This window comes from Dendrobates tinctorius, unplaced genomic scaffold (genome assembly GCF_039654945.1).
Source record: "Dendrobates tinctorius isolate UK_male_01 unplaced genomic scaffold, ASM3965494v1 ptg000184l, whole genome shotgun sequence".
Classification (NCBI taxonomy): Eukaryota; Metazoa; Chordata; class Amphibia; order Anura; family Dendrobatidae; genus Dendrobates; species Dendrobates tinctorius.
In genome coordinates, this window is record NW_027361851.1 from 10,914,003 (window position 1) to 10,934,335 (window position 20,333).

Consider the following 20,333-nt stretch of genomic DNA (forward strand, 5'->3'; position numbering starts at 1 on the left):
GATCAGTCTTCTCCTTGTTTGAGATGAAAGTTTAGAGGGATGGCCGGGTCTTGGTAAATTTGCAGTGGTATGATACTCCTTTAATTTCAATATGATCGCTTGCACAGTGCTCCTTGGGATGTTTAGAGTTTTGGAAATCATTTTGTATCCAAAACCAGCTTTAAACTTCTCCACAACAGTATCACGGACCTGCCTGTTGTGTTCCTTGGTCTTCATGATGCTCTCTGTGCTTCAAACAGAACCCTGAGACTATCACAGAGCAGATGCATTTATACGGAGACTTGATTGCACACAGGTGGATTATATTTATCATCATTAGTCATTTATTTCAACATTGGATCATTCAGAGATCCACAATGAACTTCTGGAGTGAGTTTGCTGCACTGAAAGTAAAGGGGATGAATAATATTGCACGCCCCACTTTTCAGCTTTTGAATTTCCAAAAAAAATTTAAAATAACCAATAAATTTCAATCAACTTCACAATTGTGTTCCACTTGTTGTTGATTCTTCACCAAAAATTTCCATTTAGTATCTTTATGTTTGAAGCATGATATGTGGGAAATGGTTGAAAAGTTCAAGGGGGTCGAATACTTTCGCAAGGCATTTTATGTACATAATACTTTATTAGAGACAACTGTCATGTTTTAGCGGTTCTTTGTTGTTTATTTTTTGCTTTTTTAAATTGAAAAATAGACATGTCTTGAATGTTTTTTTCCACCGATATCAGGAAAAAAATAGTTGATCCATTTGCATCAGGAAAAAAGAGGAAAAAATTATTTGACTATCAATATGAGAAAAACATTTTAGAAAATTTAAAAGTCTGATAAAACCAGAAAAAGTGCCTTGTGAAGAATCGGGTAAAATGGCTGTCTTGAACTGGATAAGTGACATAAGTGTAAGGGAGGGACAGGACTGTTGTCGTGACCTATATTCCGGTGTCAGCTGCGTCCAGTCCTTACATGAAACAGTACTCTTCTCCTTGGCATACCTGCATCTCCAGATTCAGCTTCACCCAGGCACTTCCCAGGCCATAACGGTCCCTCTTGTCAGGAACACTGCACAGTACTTGCTCACTCAGCCAGTGCGCGTGTCCTGAGTGTCAGGATCCTGTCAGCGCCGGCGTGCAGCCTCAGCTGAGCAGGGACTCACCCGCATTGTAGGGGTACCGGGGTCAGGTACAGCCAGAAAGTACCGATGCACAGGACCTGTGGATGCTGAAGTTTAGCAAGCAGACACAGGACCTACGGTCATGTGACTGCAAGGGGGCGGGGCTTAGCGTCCTGCTTAGTGAGATGGAAAGACACTATACAGAATTACTCAGAGTCAGACAAAACGGGGTTCATACACAGAGATAGCCGTAACGTACCAAGGATGAGACATGAGCGGATAGTCAGGGCCAAGCAGCAGTCAAAACCAAACAGACATAGACGGTACCAAGCAGAATCCAAAGCAATATCCAGAGAACAGACCGAGTCATACACAGATTATCAAGCAACCAGAACACAGCAAAAACACACTCTGGGGTCACCACACAATGCCAAGGGCAAGAGTATAACTGACAGGGATGGGAGCATCCTGAAGCTATAAGAAGCCTCCCCAGAACCAGGGAGAGGCCACAATCATAGCCCCAGGTGTGCAGGTAAGCCTGCACCGGGATCACGACCTTTAACCCCAGAAATGCCAGTCATCAGCACTGGTTCCAGACATTAACCCCACGTGTGCGAGTCAAACCGGCACTGAGATCATGACACCTCTTCTAGGTGACCCCCATTAATGGAGACACAGTCTGAGTCAACTTTAACATACTTTACTTAGGATCTCGCACATTACACCCACAGTACGTACATAATAACATTTGCTTGCTTCCTCATCTTTCCCTTGCTTGTTGTCACTTCTGTGCAGTACACGTCTGGACCAAACCATACTAGACAGCTTCCCAGTTTGTTCCAGGCCTGACCTCACTATTATGACATTTCCTTCAACCTGTTTTGTCCCAGACACGAATTCATCAATCACTAAGTTAGGTGGCCCCTGGTGAAGCATCTGGCCCATCTGTACCGATCTCGTCGAAGCTCAAACTCCTTTCATCTCCTTATAGTCGAGCCAACTTTTGCCCTAAAAGCATTGGCCCTGGCGGTAAAATGCCACATCTTCCTTTTCCTGTTCTGACCCACTGCTAAGACATGTAGTGGTCATGGGTAACGTGGGCTATAAGGACTTAACGTTAAACGTGGGCTATAAGGACTTAACGTTACGTGGCTGCCGAGCTGTCCGGGCCTATAGCCTATGTGGACACTTGGATGCCCTGGCCCCGTCTGACTAAACCACTCTTCATCACTAACCTTAGCTCTCAGCAGCCCCTCCTACAATTAACCCTCTATGAACCTCCTACCAGGCCCCACTAGCATTCCCCCATCTAGTGGCCTGCAACATAATTACATATACCTGGTCTATGGGGAAACTATGTACTAAGTGTGCCCTCCTTTAATGTCCCAAGAAGGATACACTAACTTTTCCTGACTGTACATATACAAAGAACACATATATACACTCACTGGCCACTTTATTAGGTACACCTGTCCAACTGTGTGTTAAGACTTAATTTCTAATCAGCCAATCACATGGCGGCAACTCAGTGCATTTAGGCATGTAGACATGGTCAAGACAATCTCCTGCAGTTCAAACCGAGCATCAGTATGGGGAAGAAAGGTGATTTGAGTGCCTTTGAACGTGGCATGATTGTTGGTGCCAGAAGGGCTGGTCTGAGAATTTCAGAAACTGCTGATCTACTGGGATTTTCACGCACAACCATCTCTAGGGTTTACAGAGAATGGTCCGAAAAAGAAAAAAAATCCAGTGAGCGGCAGTTCTGTGGCCGGAAATGCCATGTTGATGCCAGAGGTCAGAGGAGAATGGGCAGACTGGTTCGAGCTGATAGAAAGGCAACAGTGACTCAAATTGCCACCCGTTACAACCAAGGTAGGCAGAAGAGCATCTCTGAACGCACAGTGCGTCGAACTTTGAGGCAGATGGGCTACAGCAGCAGAAGACCACACTGGGTACCACTCCTCTCAGCTAAGAACAGGAAACTGAGGCTACAATTTGCACAAGCTCATCGAAATTGGACAGTAGAAGATTGGAAAAACGTTGCCTGGTCTGATGAGTCTCGATTTCTGCTGCGACATTCGGATGGTAGGGTCAGAATTTGGCGTAAACAACATGAAAGCATGGATCCATCCTGCCTTGTATCAACGGTTCAGGCTGGTGGTGGTGGTGTCATGGTGTGGGGAATTTTTTCTGGGCACTCTTTGGGCCCCTTGGTACCAATTGAGCATCGTTGCAACGCCACAGCCTACCTGAGTATTGTTCCTGACCATGTCCATCCCTTTATGACCACAATGTACCCAACATCTGATGGCTACTTTCAGCAGGATAATGCGCCATGTCATAAAGCTCGAATCATCTCAGATTGGTTTCTTGAACATGACAATGAGTTTACTGTACTCAAATGGCCTCCTCAGTCACCAGATCTCAATCCAATAGAGCATCTTTGGGATGTGGTGGAACGGGAGATTCGCATCAGGGATGTGCAGCCGACAAATCTGCGCCAACTGTGTGATGCCATCATGTCAATATGGTCCAAAATCTCTGAGGAATGCTTCCAGCACCTTGTTGAATCTCTGCCACGAAGAATTGAGGCAGTTCTGAAGGCAAAAGGGGGTCCAACCCCTTACTAGCATGGTGTACCTAATAAAGTGGCCAGTGAGTGTATATGCATATATTATAATAAAAGAATACAAGGCTATATATTACAATTTTCTATATAATGGTAACGCATTCAAGTGGCAATACCATAAGCAATGAGCAGTAATGCATAGTTATACATGTAGCAGTACCGCAGGCAATTATCGAAAAACAAATCTGTAAACATCAAGAAGCGGAAAACAATCAGAGGGAAGGGAAACATGAAAGACAAGGCAAGACTCAAGTGATAAAAAAAAATGAAAAATTTTGAAAAGCATTGCCTGGGCAGATGAAATGAGAATTCTGTTGCACCATGGTAATAGATGGGTCGGGTTTTTGTGCAAGTAGCATAAATTGTAGAATTTGTACCCTTGTAGTAAACAGTTGTCTGGCGGAAGTGATCATGTTAGAAATGCCTCGTTAACACACCCTGGGTCATATGATACTATAATTTAAAAATAGTACTATTTACAGACCATTGTGGTCGGCCAAGTTCATAGCAACTGTTTGCCTTATAGCCAAAGGACACTTTCAATTGTATAATGCATCACACCTCAAGGGTCATAGAGTTATAGATCGCTCCAAGGAATATCACAGTGAGTTTTCTTTGCTTCTCTGGAATTAACAATTCCCAGATCTTAATCCTACAGAGCAGCTGTGGAACAAGGTAGAAAGGGATATTCGAAGCATTGCAGTACCTTCAACTAATTTGTGGCAACGATAAAAAGCATCTTTGTCAGATTTGTCCAGTTTTCCTCTAGAATTCATTCCACACCCTGTCAAATTGCTACAGTTTTAAAGGCCAAGGGAGGACCAATGCTCTACTGATGCTTGTTTCTATTAAAGTGGCATTTCAGTGTGAATTGCTATATAATGAATGACAGGCGTGTATGAACAGGTTTCTAACCTAAAATGTACAATTATAGATCAAAACAACTGTATTATTTGCCTTTGTATTAATGCATTAAGTTTAACACACATAATTGTATTGTTTTTATTGACCTGTGTCTGAATATAGGTGTTCATGGACATTTAACCCCTTCACCCCCAAGGGTGGTTTCCACGTTCATGACCGGGCCAATTTTTACAATTCTGACCACTGTCCCTTTATGAGGTCATAACTCTGGAACGCTTCCATGGATCCCAGTGATTCTGGCAATATTTTCTCATGACATATTTTACTTCAGTAAAATGGTAAAATTTATTTGATATGACTTGTGTTTATTTGTGAAAAAAATGGAAATTTGGCAAAAATTTTGAAAATTTTGCAATTTTCCAACTTTGAATTTTCATGCCCTTAAATTACAGAGATATGCCACACAAAATACTTAATAAGTAACATTTCCCACATGTTTACTTTACAGCACAATTTTGGAACCAAAATTTTTTTTTTTTAGGAAATTATAAGGGTTAAAAGTTAAACAGCGATTTCTCATTTTTACACCATTTTATTTTTAGGGACCACATCACAATTGAAGTCACTTTGAGGGGTCTATATGATAGAAAATACCCAAAAGTGACACCATTCTAAAAACTACACCCCTCAAGGTGCTCAAAACCACATTCGAGAAGTTTGTTAACCCTTTTGGTGCTTCACATGAATTTTTGGAATGTTTAAAAAAAATGAACGTTTAATTTTTTTTCACAAAAAATTTACATCAGATCCAAATTTTTTTATTTTACCAAGGGAAACAGGAAACAGGAGAAATTGGACCCCAAATCTTATTGTGCAATTTGTCCTGAGTAAGCTGATACCCCATATGTGCAGGTAAATCACTGTTTGGGCACATGGCAGAGCTTGGAAGGGAAGGAGCACCGTTAGCCATTTCAATGCAAAATTGGCTGATATTGAGATCGGACGCCATGTTGCATTTGGAGAGTCCCTGATGTGCCTAAACAGTGGAAACCCCAACAAATGATAATATTTTGGAATCTAGACTCCCAAGGAACTTAACTAGATATTTGGTGAGCACTTTGAACCCCCAGGGGCGTCATAGGAGTTTATAACGTAGAGCCTTAAAAATTAAAAAAAAAATCATATTTTTTCCACAAAAATGATCTTTTCGCTTCCAATTTTTTATTTTACCAGGAATAGCAGGAGAAATTGGACCGCAAGAGTTGTTGTGCAATTTCTCTTGAGTATGCTGTTACCTCATATATAGGGGAATACTACTTTTGAGGCACAGTGCAAAGCTCAGAAGGGAAAAGGCACCATATTGGAGTTCAGATTTTGCTGGAATTGTTTGAGAGTTCAATGTCACATTGGCAGAGCTCCTGAAGTGCCAGAAACCCCTTAAATGTTAACTCATTTTGCAAACTACGCTCCTCAATGAATTCATCTAGGGGTGCAGTGATCATATTAACACCCCATGTGCTTAACAGAATTTTATACTACTGAGCAGTGAAGAAAGAATAAATTGCATTTCTACCACTAAAATGTTGTTTTAGCCCCAAGATTTTAATTTTTCTAAGGGCTAATAGGAATTTGTTTTACAACAAACTGAGGTCCATTTTTTCCTGAATGTGCCAAAACCCTACATGTAATTGGGAAATATTTTTCAGACACAGTGCAAAGCTCAGAATGCAAGAAGCGCCATATTTTATTGTTATGGTTTGCAGGTGCCATGACCCACTGGGAGAGCCCATGAGGTGCCAGAACAGCAGAAACCCCCATAAGTGACACCATTTTGCAAACTAAACCTCTCAATGAAATCATCTAGGGGTGTAATGATCACATTGATACCATGGTTGTGTCACAAAATTTTATACCATTGGGCAGTAAGGACAAAGTAACTACATTTTTACCACCAAAATTTTGTTTTAGCCAAAGATTTTACATTTTCACACAAGAAGTAGGTAAAAATGACACAAAAATTTGTCCCACAATTTTTACTGAACCTGACAAAACCCCATATTCGGCTGTACAATACTACGTATCCATACGCAGAGACTCGGGAGGAACGGAGCACAATTTGCCTATTCAAGTGAATGGCTCTGTGTACATGTCAGTGTGCTTCCATGGACCATGTGTCTTTGGGCAAAACATGCTGACATGTCTGTTTCTTAATATCAGCACAGGCCCAAAACATCCCACATACATGGATGTCATTCATGTGACATCCATGGAAAGAATCGTTACAGTAAGCTTTGTTTCCCGACGCTGGGTACTGAACACGGCTCTCATCATTTGCCCCTGCTCTGCCAGCGATTGGTAAGAGCAGGGGAGAAAGATGAGTGTTACATTTAAGTGATAAAAGAGACATCAGGTGGCATTTGATGAGACTATTACTCCCATCAGCCTACCCCTGCTGCTGCTAATAGCAGTGACAGCAGGAGCTGCTGATGGGAGTATTCATCAGCCGCCGCCTGTGCTATAAATAAATAAATGAAAAAAAACAGCATGGGTTCCCCTGTATTTTCCATAACCAACCAGGCAAAACTCACAGCTGGGGTCAGCAATCCTCAGCTGTTATCTTCAGCAAGGTTGGTTATCGGGAACAGAGAGGTCCCCAAGCATTTTTCTAAAATTATTTATATAAATTTTTAAAAAATGTTGTAGGGTCCCCATTATTTTTGACAAGCAGCCTTGCTAAAGCTCACAGCTGGGGGCTGATATTCTCAGGCTGGTAATGGGCCATTGATATAGGCTCCCTCATCCTAAAAATAGCATCCTTCAGGCTGCCCAGAAAAGGCGCATCTATTCGATGTGCCAATTCTGGCGCTTTGCCTGGCTCTTCCCACTAGCGGTGGCAAGTGGAGTAACTTTTGTGGGGTTGATGTCACCTTTGTATCATCAGGTGACATCAAGCCCATGGCTTAGTAATGGAGAGGCGTCTATAAGACATCTATCCATTACTAATCCTATAGTTGTATTGTAAATAAATACACAGCAAGAATAAAGTCCTTTATTTGAAAAAATGATGCAGACTTCTTTAATAATCTTAATTAAGCTATACTTACAACCTCGCCTAATTCCATTGAAGCCCTCGATCTCTTGTAATAAAACTAAAATAAACAAGCAACAATATACCATACCTGTCCGTCATTCTGTCCCACACCATAATCCATGTCTGGGGGATAATTAGTTTTCAACCTGGAAGTTGCTAAGATGCGATCGTCCAGGCTGAGAACCACTGGTTCTAAAACTAAAATAAATAAGCAACAATATACCATACCTGTCCATCATTCTTTGCCATGCCATAATCCATGTCTGGGGTGGGGGATAATTAGTTGTCAACCTTGACAGTGCCAAAATGCGACCATCACAGCTGGGAATCACTGGTGAATGAGCTGCTGGGAATACAGCGTCAGTGATCGGGGATGGCGTCATAGAGGTTACCTCCGGTTGCTGGGCTCCGTTCCCACCCAGGCTGAGCTGTGGTGAGATCCGGAGCCGAAGTCACCACAGTTCAGCCCGGCTTTGAACGGAGCCCCATTGACCGGATGTAACCTCTATGACGCCAGACCCAGCTACTGACGCTGAATTCCCAGCAGCTCAGTCACCAGTGGTTTTCAGCCGGGATGGACGCATTTTGGCACTGTCTAGGTTGACAACTAATTATCCCCCAGACATGAATTATGGCATGGGACAGAACGACAGACAGGTATGGGTATATTGTTGTGTTTTATTTTACTTTTATTACAGGAGATCAAGAGTTTCGGTCGAATAGGCAAGGTTGCAAGTATGGTTTAATTGAGAATATTAAAGGAGTCTGTGTTAATTTTTCAATTAAAGGACTTTATTCTGGCTGTGTATTTATTTACAATACAACTGTAGGATTAATAATGGATATATGTCTTATAGACGCTTCTCCATTGCTAAGCCGTGGGCTTGTTGTCACCTGATGAAATGTAACATCAACCCCAAAAATATTACCCCACCTGCCACCGCTATACGGGCAAAGCAGCCGGGCAAAGCAGCAGAATTGGCGCATTTAATAGATGCACCTTTTCTGGACTGCTGCCGGGCTGCTATTTTTAGGATGTGAGGGGGGCTATATCAATGGCCCCTTAACAGCCTGAGAATACCAGTCTCCAGCTGTAAGCTTTAGCAAGGCTGCTTGTCAAAATTAGGTAGGACCCCACGCAGTTTTTTAAAATTATTTATTTAAATAAATAATTTAAAAAGCCAGCGTGGGCACCCCTCTATTCCTGACAACCAGCCTTGCTGAAGATAATAGCTGAGGGCTGAGGGTTGCAGCCCCCAGCTGTGAGTTTTGCCTGGCTGGTTATAGAAAATACAGTGGAACCCACGCCATTTTTTTCATTTATTTATTTACAATGCAGGCGGTGGCTGATGAATACCCCCATCAGCTGCTCCTGCTGTCACTGTTATTAGCAGCAGCAGGTATAGGCTGATGGGAATAATAGTCCCATCAGCTGCCGCCTGCTGTCTCTTTTATCACTTAAATGTAACTCTCATCGCTCTCTCATGCTCTTGCCAATTACTGGCAGAGCAGGGGAGAATGATGAGAGCTTCCAGGTCAGCACCGCACTTAGTGCCATATTGTGCCATCCAGCACAAGGCACATAAGTACCACATCTACTGCAGCGTCTGTCAGAGCGGCGCCGTGTGCACTACTGTAGTGTTAAAGTGCGCTTTCCAGTCCTAAGTCTAGGCTGGTTAGTGGCGTCCGGCAGTGTGGCACTATATGCACTTTAGTTCGGTACTTCCTTACCTAGTCCTCCCTGGCACCGTGGCTGTGGCGCCAAGTGCTGGTGAGTCTAGAGGGACTCCGACCCTGTGTCTTGGGGCAGACTCCTGTGACTTTACACCAGCGCTCACTTCGCCGAGCTCTGTGAGCTTAACAGGCTTTGGCATTTATATTCAGCGGTCGTGTGGCAACAGAGTCCGCCTCGTACACACCGGGTGACGTTAAGCCGCATGTGTCCATTTATTTCACCGCCATATAGTGTCTGCCATTACCGAGCAGCAGTTACCATCACTGCACGGTGGACCCAGGGCTGCGAACGCACCTAAATACCTTATACAGTATATTATTTGGTGCGTTCCGCCAGCCCCTAACAGCCGTGTTCAGCACCGAGCGCCGGGGAGCAGCGCTTACTGCAACGTTTCTTTTCTGGCACCCGCTGTGTGGTTCTGATGTGACACACGCATTACACACACGGACACTGACATGTCCGATGTCCGGACCCGGAAATATCAGGACGTGTGAAAGAGGCTTAAGAGCGGGTTTTTATGTTTTGCAGCTGTCACATGCTAAAAGACGCTTTTTATTGCAAAAATTAGTTTTTGCATCACCACATTTTGAGAGCTATAATTTTTCCATATTTTGACCCACGGAGTCATGTGAGGTCTTGGTTTTTGCAGAACGAGTTGATGTTTTTATTGGTATAATTTTCGGACACATGACATTTTTTGATCGCTTTCTATTCTGATTTTTGAAAGACAGAATGAGCGAAAACCAGCATTTCATGAATTGCTTTTTCTGGGGGGGTTATACTATTCCTTGTGTGGTAAAAATGATAAGGCAGTTTTATTTTTCGGGTCAGTAAGACTAAAGCGATACTTTATGTATATTTTTTTATGTTTTGTGCTTTTATATAATAAAATCTATTTTATAGAAAAAAATGATTATTTTTGCATCCCTTTATTCTGAGAGCTATAACTTTTTTATTTTTCAGATGATTGAGCTTTATCGCAGCTTGTTTTTTGTGGGACAAGATGACGCTTTCAGCGGATGCGGATGCGGCGATACCAAATATGTGTACTTTTATTGCTTCTATTTTTTTCATTCAAATATTTATTTAGAGATAATAATAAAAAATCAATCTATATTCTATTTTTGATTTTTTTTTTTTTTTTTTTTTACAATTATTTAAAACATTTTTTTCACTTTTTCCAAACTTTTTTACTTTGTCTCACTATGGGACAATCATTTTTTTGTATGCTGATCACTTCGATAAAGAGACTTTCTGATCATGCACTGTGCATGATCAGCATATTTACTAGCCCTGGAGACCCGGATATCGTCATGACGACATCCACTCACCATGGCAACGATCCAAAGGCAGAGGGGCTGTCAGCTCTGTTCCGGCTCCCGAATGCTGCGATCTTGTTTGATCATAGTATTTCGGTGTTTAAAGTGCCGGGAGTAGTCTGTGACCACTTCTGGCACCTAGTGCTGGGAGTCAGCTGTCAGAATCAGCTGAGACCCGACGGCAATCGGCCGTGCACCCCCCCCGTGAACGCGGCTGATCGCGACAACGTAATATTCCATCCATGGTCAAATTGACCAAGGTCGCATGGACGGACTATTACGTCAGATGTCAGAAAGGGGTTAGTACTTTTATTATACAAAATATCTGTCCGTATAAGATCACTACAAAATCATTTGTCCATAAACACAAAACGTTTGATTAAAAATATCTTGTCATATTTCATATTTGTTTTTATCCAAGCTGTGCTCTTTGTCGATATTAATAAATATTACAGGTATTTTGACATTGATATTTGATATGGTGCATGTAGCCCATGATGTAATGTCATCCCTTACTAGCTTACTTGCCCACTTTTACAACTGCCGATTGTGGAACATGAAGTATGTATCTAGAATTTATTTTTTACCATGGTCTATCATCTCCTCCCCAATGTAAAATGTACTCCAAGCCATGAATATGTGTTAGGTCCCTGGGTGCAATTGAATGCTTGGTCTTCGGACAAAGCACCTCAGTGTCACATGCAAGTAACTTTCTGGAAATGTATTTTTTTCAGTAGATTCCCTTTAAGACCAGGGGATCTGGTCTTAGGCCGGGATCAGGCATGCGAGAAACACTGCCGGGTCTTTCATGTTAATACCCGGGAATGCCGCCGGCACTCCGATCGGCGCATGCGGCAGCATAGCAATACATGCAGCTGCAGGCTCCGCTTCTGAGTGCCAGCGGCAGTGCCAGGTATTAACATGCGAGACTCAGCCATGTTTCTCGCATGTGTGATCCCGGCCTTACAATGGGATCCAGTGGATTGACATAATGAAAGTGATGCTGTCCAGAGGCAGAAATGGTCACCAAACAGAGTCAAAGCTAAGAAGTAACATTAAGGACAAAATTAAGAGACAAGAGAGTAGTTAGAATTCAAGTCAAAGTCAGTACACAAGAAAAACAAAGCAGATAAGAGTTCAGGTCAAAGAGCCAAGTGCTTGCTATGTATACTAATTAAATAACTGGCAGCTAGTGTCAGTCTGCCAGGGTTTATATAGAAGGGAGCCCGCCAACAGCTCCCAGCAGAAAGCTAATCACCTACCAGCTCACATTTGCAAAAAAACAAAAGAATAATAAAGGGAAACTATGCAGAAGAAACCATAGTGTTAGAGTGGCACCTCCTAGCCACACATGCAGGGGTTGCAGGAGCTAGTTCAGACACGGATGTGAATTGAAGCAATAAAGAAAAAAAATTGTACAACATTCACACTTTGTGAAATGGACAGTTATATTGAAATTTCTGAATTGTGAAGATTTTTCTTTCTCATTTAAAAAGTAAATTATGGCTTGCCCATCTCACAATCCAGGAAGCCCACTCTATGTGACACACAAGCCTTGGTTTCAGGATTTTTCTATAGTGGCAAAAATATATGAGACAGGTGTTAAACTTCCCTGCTTGTTTCCAGTGTGTGAAGAATAACAAAATGCTGCTGTGCTGTTATTGCAGTATATCACAAATCAACTCATGGTTACACCGACTCTGCAGGTACAGAACCTCACTGTCATTGGAATCTTTGAATTATTATTCACAGACTGAGGCTAATGATCATATTCTCAATGTGATTCAGCACTGCAGCAGAACACCCCAGTCAGATTTAGGCCCCTTCACATGTCCATGTTTGCAGTAGGTAAGGCATCCGTTTTTTCACAGTTGCCACAGATGCCATTATAACCTATTTTGCTATGCACATGTCTGTGTTTGTGCATGGACCATGTGTCCATGTGAACCTCATGGAGACATGTCCATTTTTTCCGGCAGCACGGATGACAGGGCCAATACACGTCTATCGGTTTTTGAAAGCACACAAATGGACTCAGTGTATAATCCATGTTCTGTCTGTGGGCTGTACATGTTTAATAATGCTAACTATTAGAGAAGCTTTGGACGTATGAAGGGGCCTAAGAAAATTTTCTTTCCCTATGTAGAATGAATTGTGCACTCTGACGTCCTATCCCTAGGCCTAAAATTCTAAAATGGTTCAGCTTGGTCAGTCAATATCTTTTATAGTTTCTCTCATAGTCCACCCTGATTGGTTGCAGTAGACAATTTGATGTAAGTGCACAGCATTACGAGGAAAGATACGTCTGACATTATTAGTCCACTATCTGGTTACTGCAGTCTTCGGCACTGTGTAAGATGGCATCAGGCATTTATTTCCTTACAAATTAAATTGCAAATTGTTGGAATTTGTGGGGACCTTTACATTTACAGAGATTCAACTCAAAGTAAATCTGCAGCGAAATGATCCTGGTAACCAAGTTATCATTAGACAGTGGCTTACTATATATATATATATATATATATCTTTATTATAACATACAAGGAGAAGTGCAGCTCTAGAAGACATACCATACTGCTTTTGTACCAAGTGAAATGGCATGTTGACTTCAAGAACATTCACGAAAACAATGATTTGCATGGAGATAAGTACTGTCGGAGTTATATAAAGATTATTAGTAAATCATTAAAGGGGTATTCTAATTTCATACATTTATAGGTGACATGAGTTCCACCAATGTAACCTGCATCTGTCTAACAAAAGGAGTCCTGAATCACGTCAATGTAAGTCATCCGAGCTCCTAATCATCTTTATGGGAAACTCCTACCACTGCTCAACTGAGATCTGTGGACGATTTGACCCCAATCTCAAGATAGATGTGGCGTAACGCTATACATATCCAGCGAATAACCATTTATCACCAAAAACCTTGTTTCAGAACAACATCATGGCAGCTCTGAATGCAATGTTCCTATTTCCTGGTTCAATACGTTTTGTTCACCAAACATAGGCAAATCTGATGTGAATTATTGATTGGATTCCATATGAATATTCACTAAGCTACTTGTGTACGGGCGTTCAAAGCATTGCAAACTCCTGGGAGTGTATATTACTTTGAGTATTCAGAACTCATTCCATCAAAAGGCTTAAGGCTTTTAACGAGGATACTGTTCATATACTGTAGGTTTAGAACCTGCAATTAAGGCAAAAGGATGGCCCTCGATCTGCTACAGAATTGAAGTGCTAATTCATACCATTGACTTCTTCCTACAGATTTGCCTTAAGACATTCAACTGTATATAATATTAGTTATACATATTTTATCAGTTAACCTTCAGTGTCAAAAATAGGAATGTACTCCTAATACTTTGGTGCAGTCAGCTGTAGAAGAGTTCTCCCGCCTTTCCTCACCCTCTCATTGAAGGATGGCAATCATTAGGTGGTGGACTAGTGAATGACAGATGGTACAATTCCATGTTATGTCGTAGAATGCCATAAGAAGAACATTTTACAAAAATAATTAGTGAGAAAGTCAGTTGCAATTCACACAGGTATTTTCCAATCCATGGACTTTGTCAGGTTTATTCTTGTCAAAATATTAAATTTAGCTCATGCAAATGAATAACACACATTCATATTTTATAGACAATATAAAAAAAGTTCTTGAATCCCTCTGCTCCAGCTATAACCTAAATATGTAATTACATATGCCGGGTAGAAGTGATAATCTCACATCACATTTCCATATTTAACCCTTCTCCTACTTTCCATACTGAGCTTACTTATATATTTGCATTAGGCCCGGTTACCGGAGACAGGAAATACTGCAGCATTCAGCATTACTTTGGTGTACTCATATCATCTGCCCATCATAAAGCGGTATATCACCTTACAGTATTTCTTCCTTTCTACGCTCACGTGCAGAATGTCAATTTGCAGCCGTGTATTTCTATAATGGATACGGAGCCGAATTGTAGTCTAAATTTGCTACAAGCAGCTTATCTTGTCGGCTTCACAAAAGATCTTGTAAATCGACCGACCAGGTGACTGATAGCCAAAAAAGTAGAATGCACTCTTCACATAACTTTCAATGATTACGCTATCCTCCCAAAAGTAAGCATTATCTATTAGCACGCTTCATTAAAGAGTATGGAACTAGCAGGCTGGATTACTATCACAGGTTACTATGTCAAAGATTACAGCCCAAAAATTATTCCTCTGTCAACAGAAAAAAATCACCGTTATGACAGTTGCCAAATACTTTATTTAGGCGTCAGTGTGATTTTTTTATTGACAACGAGAGACATCTGCAGTCTCAAAAGCTCGATCATTATTGATTCTAACATGCAGGTGTATTTCTTAGGAATATGAAAGTTACACTTCAGCATTATCGCACTTCTGTAAGACAGTAGAAAGTGATATGTCAACCCATAAAGTGAAAACGAAACACATAATGACATTTTCCAACCTCTTCTACGGCGATGATCAAGCCTTTACTTACCGGTGACTGTTAATAGAATGCATGCATTAATGATTGAGATGACGGTAGTGGCCGGTGCCCAGCATGCTATTACTTACCTGCGGTGTATATGGCAGTGCTCGCCAGAAGGATTAACACAGATCTCCAAATGAATTCCGGCATTCTGCTGCTGGTTATCCCTTCATCTCCTGAATGCTGGAAGACAGCTAGATCCCCATCAACACAAACACAGGTTGAGAGGGAAAAAAAGCTGCTAGTTTCCAAGAATGAGATAACCCTTACTGGCTCCCTCCCTTCCTTATGTTAGCTACAGTTTATTGAATCTGCCAAGGAAAAAAGGCAAACTATTCAGCTGCCTGGTGCTTATCCCAAACTATCACCTCTCACTATCACTCTGCCTGGCACAATTCCTTGGCTCTTAAAATAAACCTTCTTGTTTGATTTTCTTTTGCTCCTCCTTTTTCATTCCGTTCATTTTTTCCTTTTTCTCCTCGGCTCTGTACCTTCCAGTTACTCTCACCCTCCCCTTTTTCTTTCTTTTTTTTTTCCTTTTGAATATATTTATTTATTTCTCTCTCTCGTGCTGTCTCCCTTATATAATATGTGTTGATTCCTTCCCTTAAGATGTCCTAGCCTGCCCTCATTTCTGAAATCCACATCTTCCTTTTTCAGTTCTACATTTCTGTTCCACTTTTTGCATAGTTGGTGTATAAATAAGGGTTTCTTTTCCTGCTCTTTAAAATTTGTTCTTTTCTTTGTCACCCTCCGTATCCTCCAGAGAATTGGTGATCTATGAACCAAATGGTCCTAGTGTCACATTCAGAAGAGATCATTGGCATCAATCTCACATACATGGAAGACAATGATTAGTTTGTGTCGTAACAATGCAATTAGTGTAAAAAATGCACTCAATTATAAAATTAAATCCGTGCATGTAATAAAAATGTAAAATGGATCGTATGAAACAGAACAATCAAACTGCAGAAGAAAACAAACAGAGACACAAATCAGGGTACGGGGTGTTACTGTTGTATTTTGCTTCGCACTTAGCAGTGAGTTACACATTTTCTTGCTAAGATAAAGTGATCTCTGTTTGTGTTCTCCTATTTATCTATTGTACTTATCGTTTTTTGCTGTAGGGTGAAAAAACATCTCTTGCCCCATGAGAAAAAATAGACGATGATTGAAGTGGATCAAAGCTGTTCTATATGGTCCCTCTACCATTGCAATTACAGAGAAATTAATCCATACCAAAGTGAAGAGAGATTCAATAATAATATATGGGAGCCTAAACCGTGGAAAACTCTTTTGATTCCTATAATAAATGCATTTTAGAAGTGGTAGAGTGCTCATCAACCTATGACACCCCAGCTATTGTGAAGCTTCAATGTCCTCCAGGCCTTGATAGCGCTCTGACAGCCTGTGGCTAGCACAACATATCACCGGCCAAGGATAAGACAAAGTAGATAAATAGAATTGTTGGTCAAAATTGGAATACTGCTGAGTTCTTTGCATTTATAATAGATAAAAGAGTGGTAGTGTGGCATCTATGGAGATTACCGCAGCAACATGCATCAAGGCAGGAGAGCATAATTAGAGGCTGTGCTGGAAGTAGGAATTGTGGAGGCCAGAGGAAGACACAGAATAGAATATGGGTAGAGATTAGTGATGAGCGAGTATACTCATTGCTCGTGTGTCCTCCGAGTATTTTGATGTGCTCAGGGATTTAGTTTTCATCGACTCAGCTGCATGATTTGCGACTTGTAGACAGGCTGAATACATGTGGGAATTCCCTAACAAACAAGCATTCCACACATGTATTGAAGCTGTCCAGCAGTCGCAAATCATGCAGCTGAGACGACGAAAACTAAATCTCTGAGCAAACCAAATTACTCAGACGACACCCGAGCATGCTCTCGAAAACCCAAGCAACGAGTATAATCCCTCATCACTAGTAGAGATGGGTGAACCCGAACAGTAAAGTTCATCATTCGATCATAATATCTACTGTTTAGGCACGGACACCGAACACAGACTTCACCAGTAAGTCTGTGTTACTTTTCGGATTCGGCTCCCGAACACCGGGTGCATGACACCATGACAAACACTGCTTCTAATTGGCGGCAAAATCATTACCGCTGGTGAAACAGCCAAGTTTCCCACGCTGTCAGATGACAGAGTCAGTGCTCAGCTATGATTGGAGGTATAAAGTCTATCTCTGGTCATTGGTGTTGGCTGATGGGACAATACTGTAGCTCCCATCAGCTGCCACTTGCTGCCTGTAATAAGAGTAAGAACAGAGCGGCTGATGGGAGTACTCATCAACTATCACCTGCGTTGTAAATAAATAATTAAAAGAAACAAATGGCTTGGGTTTCCCTGCAATTTTGATAACCAGCCAGGCAAAACTAACAGCTGGGGGTTGAAACCCTCAGCTGTCAGCTTCAGCATGGCTGTTTACCAAGAATAGAAGGGTCTCCACTTCGATTTTTTGAATTATTTAAAAAAAAAAAAAAAAAGTAACGTTGTGGAGTCCCCCCATTTTTGACAACCAGCTAAGCTAAATCAAACAGCTGGGGGCTGGTATTCTCAGGCTGGTGATGGGTCATGGATATTGTCAGGTGACATCAAGACCACAGCTTAGTAATGAAGAGACATCTATAAGACATCACTAATCCTATAGTTGTACTTTAAATAAAGACACAGTCAGAATAAAGTCTTTTATTTGAAATAAAGCAAAACACACTTTTAATTTTTTTATTTAAAATAACAATCACAGTTATTTTCTCACCTAACGCCCATTCCATTGAATCCTTCATCTTCTGTAATAAAGCAAAAATAAAAAAAAACAACAATCTTCCTCACCTGTCCATTGTTATGTCCTAAACCATAATCAATGTCTGGAGATAAACAGTTTTCAACATGGACAGTGCCAAAAGGCGACCATCCAGGCTGGGAACCATTGGTGAATGAGCTGCTGTGAGCACAGTATTGTGACGGAGTCAGCTTACGCCGAGTCGTTTTCTTTAGAGTGGACCCTCTGGGTCGTGGCACCCACCCACCTAGGGCGAGCTGACCTTGTGAGGAACCACCCCCTCTACAAGGACTGTCAGGGGCAAGACCAGGGGGGTGAGCCACCACGACTGCTGGAACTAGACTGCCGGCTCAGGTAGACACTAAGTGTGAGTGTCTGATGACAAAGGACGTGCAGGAAACAAGACAAGACGTGGTTCCAAGGTATCTTCATTAAGACAAAATCAGGGTTACATCAGGTGCAAGACATGATAACAGGGAAAACACAGCAAGGTGCATGCATGGGCACGTCAAGGTTCATGGCATGGTACGTGCAGGGTGGCACACCTGGGTACCGGCAAAGCTCGATGGTATCGGACTCCGGACAGCTGGCAATGATCGACAGGATCAGGGCATCAGGTTGCGGACATCAGCTCCGGACGTCAGGCCGTAGTAGTCATGCTTAGAATCTCTGGCAGCGATTGGCAGGTACCGGGAATCCGGCAGGCAAACCAGGGTTCAGGCAAGGAGGCACAACAGAAATCCAGACATGGTGCATGCTAGGGAACACGCCAAGGTCCAAGGCAAAGTTCCAGGCAGTGTGCATGCTAGGGGCACACCAGGGTCCAGGGCAAGGTGCTGTAGTGCAAATATAAAAATGGCTATTTTGAGTCCATATTTAAATATATAGAATGAATTCTGTATATACAGAGCTGCATTTCTAGTCAAACAGTTACAGACAAGATAATGGTTACAGTGACAATCTTGAGAATCGATGTTTGCTGTTTGTCATTGTAAAACATTACGGTTTATTTAACCTCTGTCTGTGTTGATTTTTTTCTAAACCCATGTGGCTTTTATATTGTTAGGGTTTATGACCCATTGTCTGATGATGCCATGTTGTCTGTTTCATCCAACCTTGAAGGCTGGCCACTGGATGGGCTGGATGAAGCTAGTTACACATTAGTGTAATTTATTATATAAGGCCAGAGAAACATGACTTAGACAGAAGCAAAAACTGGATACCTGTATGTGTACAGTGTTGACACCTGCATAAGTGGGGACACCCGTGCAGTGTTGTGAATCTTTCAGGGGTCTCTGTCTTGGTGTTGCTTCTCTGATATTCCAGATGGATGATGTTTAAAAGCCTCTTGGTGATTGATGATATGCATATACTGTATATATTTAATGTTTATATATACCTAACCATATGTATTCAATCTTTATCTGTACTTAACCTTTGTATCTTAAAATATACAAAAGTGTACGCAATCATACTATCTAATCATACCATTCCTTTAATTTTGTACCGTGAAATAAAATTGCGTTATATCGCAAGCAGTAGCCTTCTTTAAAGCCGTATCCAAACCTTAGTGTTAAAAACTTGGCAATACATAATTGGCGTAGTCGGCAGGATACGCAGAAGGCTCAGAAGTTTTTTTTATTAATAATATTAACAGGACTCTGTGTGATAGTGTGATATTGCGTAAAACATGCCTGTCTTTAAGAAAAAGGTGGCTGTGTGTGAATCTGTTGAGATTCCAGGCAGGGAACAGGCTCCCTATCATAATTTGGCAACCAAGTGGTCGCACAGTGCTGGTTTGGGTGCAGCATGGCACAGATGTCTGAAGGACCAAGAACCTGCTGATGTGGCTGCATGCTTAGAGAAAGTGAAAGTGGAGAAAGGTAAAGAGTTGAGCGCTGTTGGTAGGCGCGGATGGATATTGTTGTCTGCATATAGAAAACAGCATAAGGAAAGAATATGTTTGTTAACAAAAGTACAGGAATTAGAAAAACAGTTGTGTGAAGCCCAGAATGCATTGGTTAAAGCACAATGTCAGAATAAGATATTAATGGATAAATGTGATGGCTATCAAAATGTTACAGAAAAGGCTGCCGTACGTGTAGCAGAGTATAAGAACAGAAGGAGGAAAGGCAAGGTGAATAAAAAGAAAGTAGCTTTGGCCATAGCCAAAGCAGGAACAGATTGGAACCCTGATCAGTGGGATGATGATGTGTGGAATTCAACTGACTCCGAAAACATCACCGATCCTGAGTCTGAGAATGAACATTTCCATGGAAAGAGGGAAATTG

General features: G+C 41.6%; 1 protein-coding gene across 2 annotated transcripts in view; it reads right to left on the reverse strand.

Annotated features, from left to right (window-relative positions):
* Positions 1 to 15,720, reverse strand: part of CA11 (carbonic anhydrase 11) — a 1,551,304-nt gene extending 1,535,584 nt beyond the window's left edge. The window contains exon 1 of one of the 2 annotated variants that reach the window (XM_073552098.1): positions 15,326 to 15,711. In XM_073552098.1, coding sequence (XP_073408199.1) covers positions 15,326 to 15,389 — 64 coding nt within the window. In that variant the 5' untranslated portion in view covers positions 15,390 to 15,711. Of the gene's footprint in view, positions 1 to 15,325 lie in introns of both variants that reach the window. The other variant, XM_073552100.1, reaches the window with a different exon arrangement.
* Between the last annotated feature and the right edge of the window lie 4,613 nt (positions 15,721 to 20,333).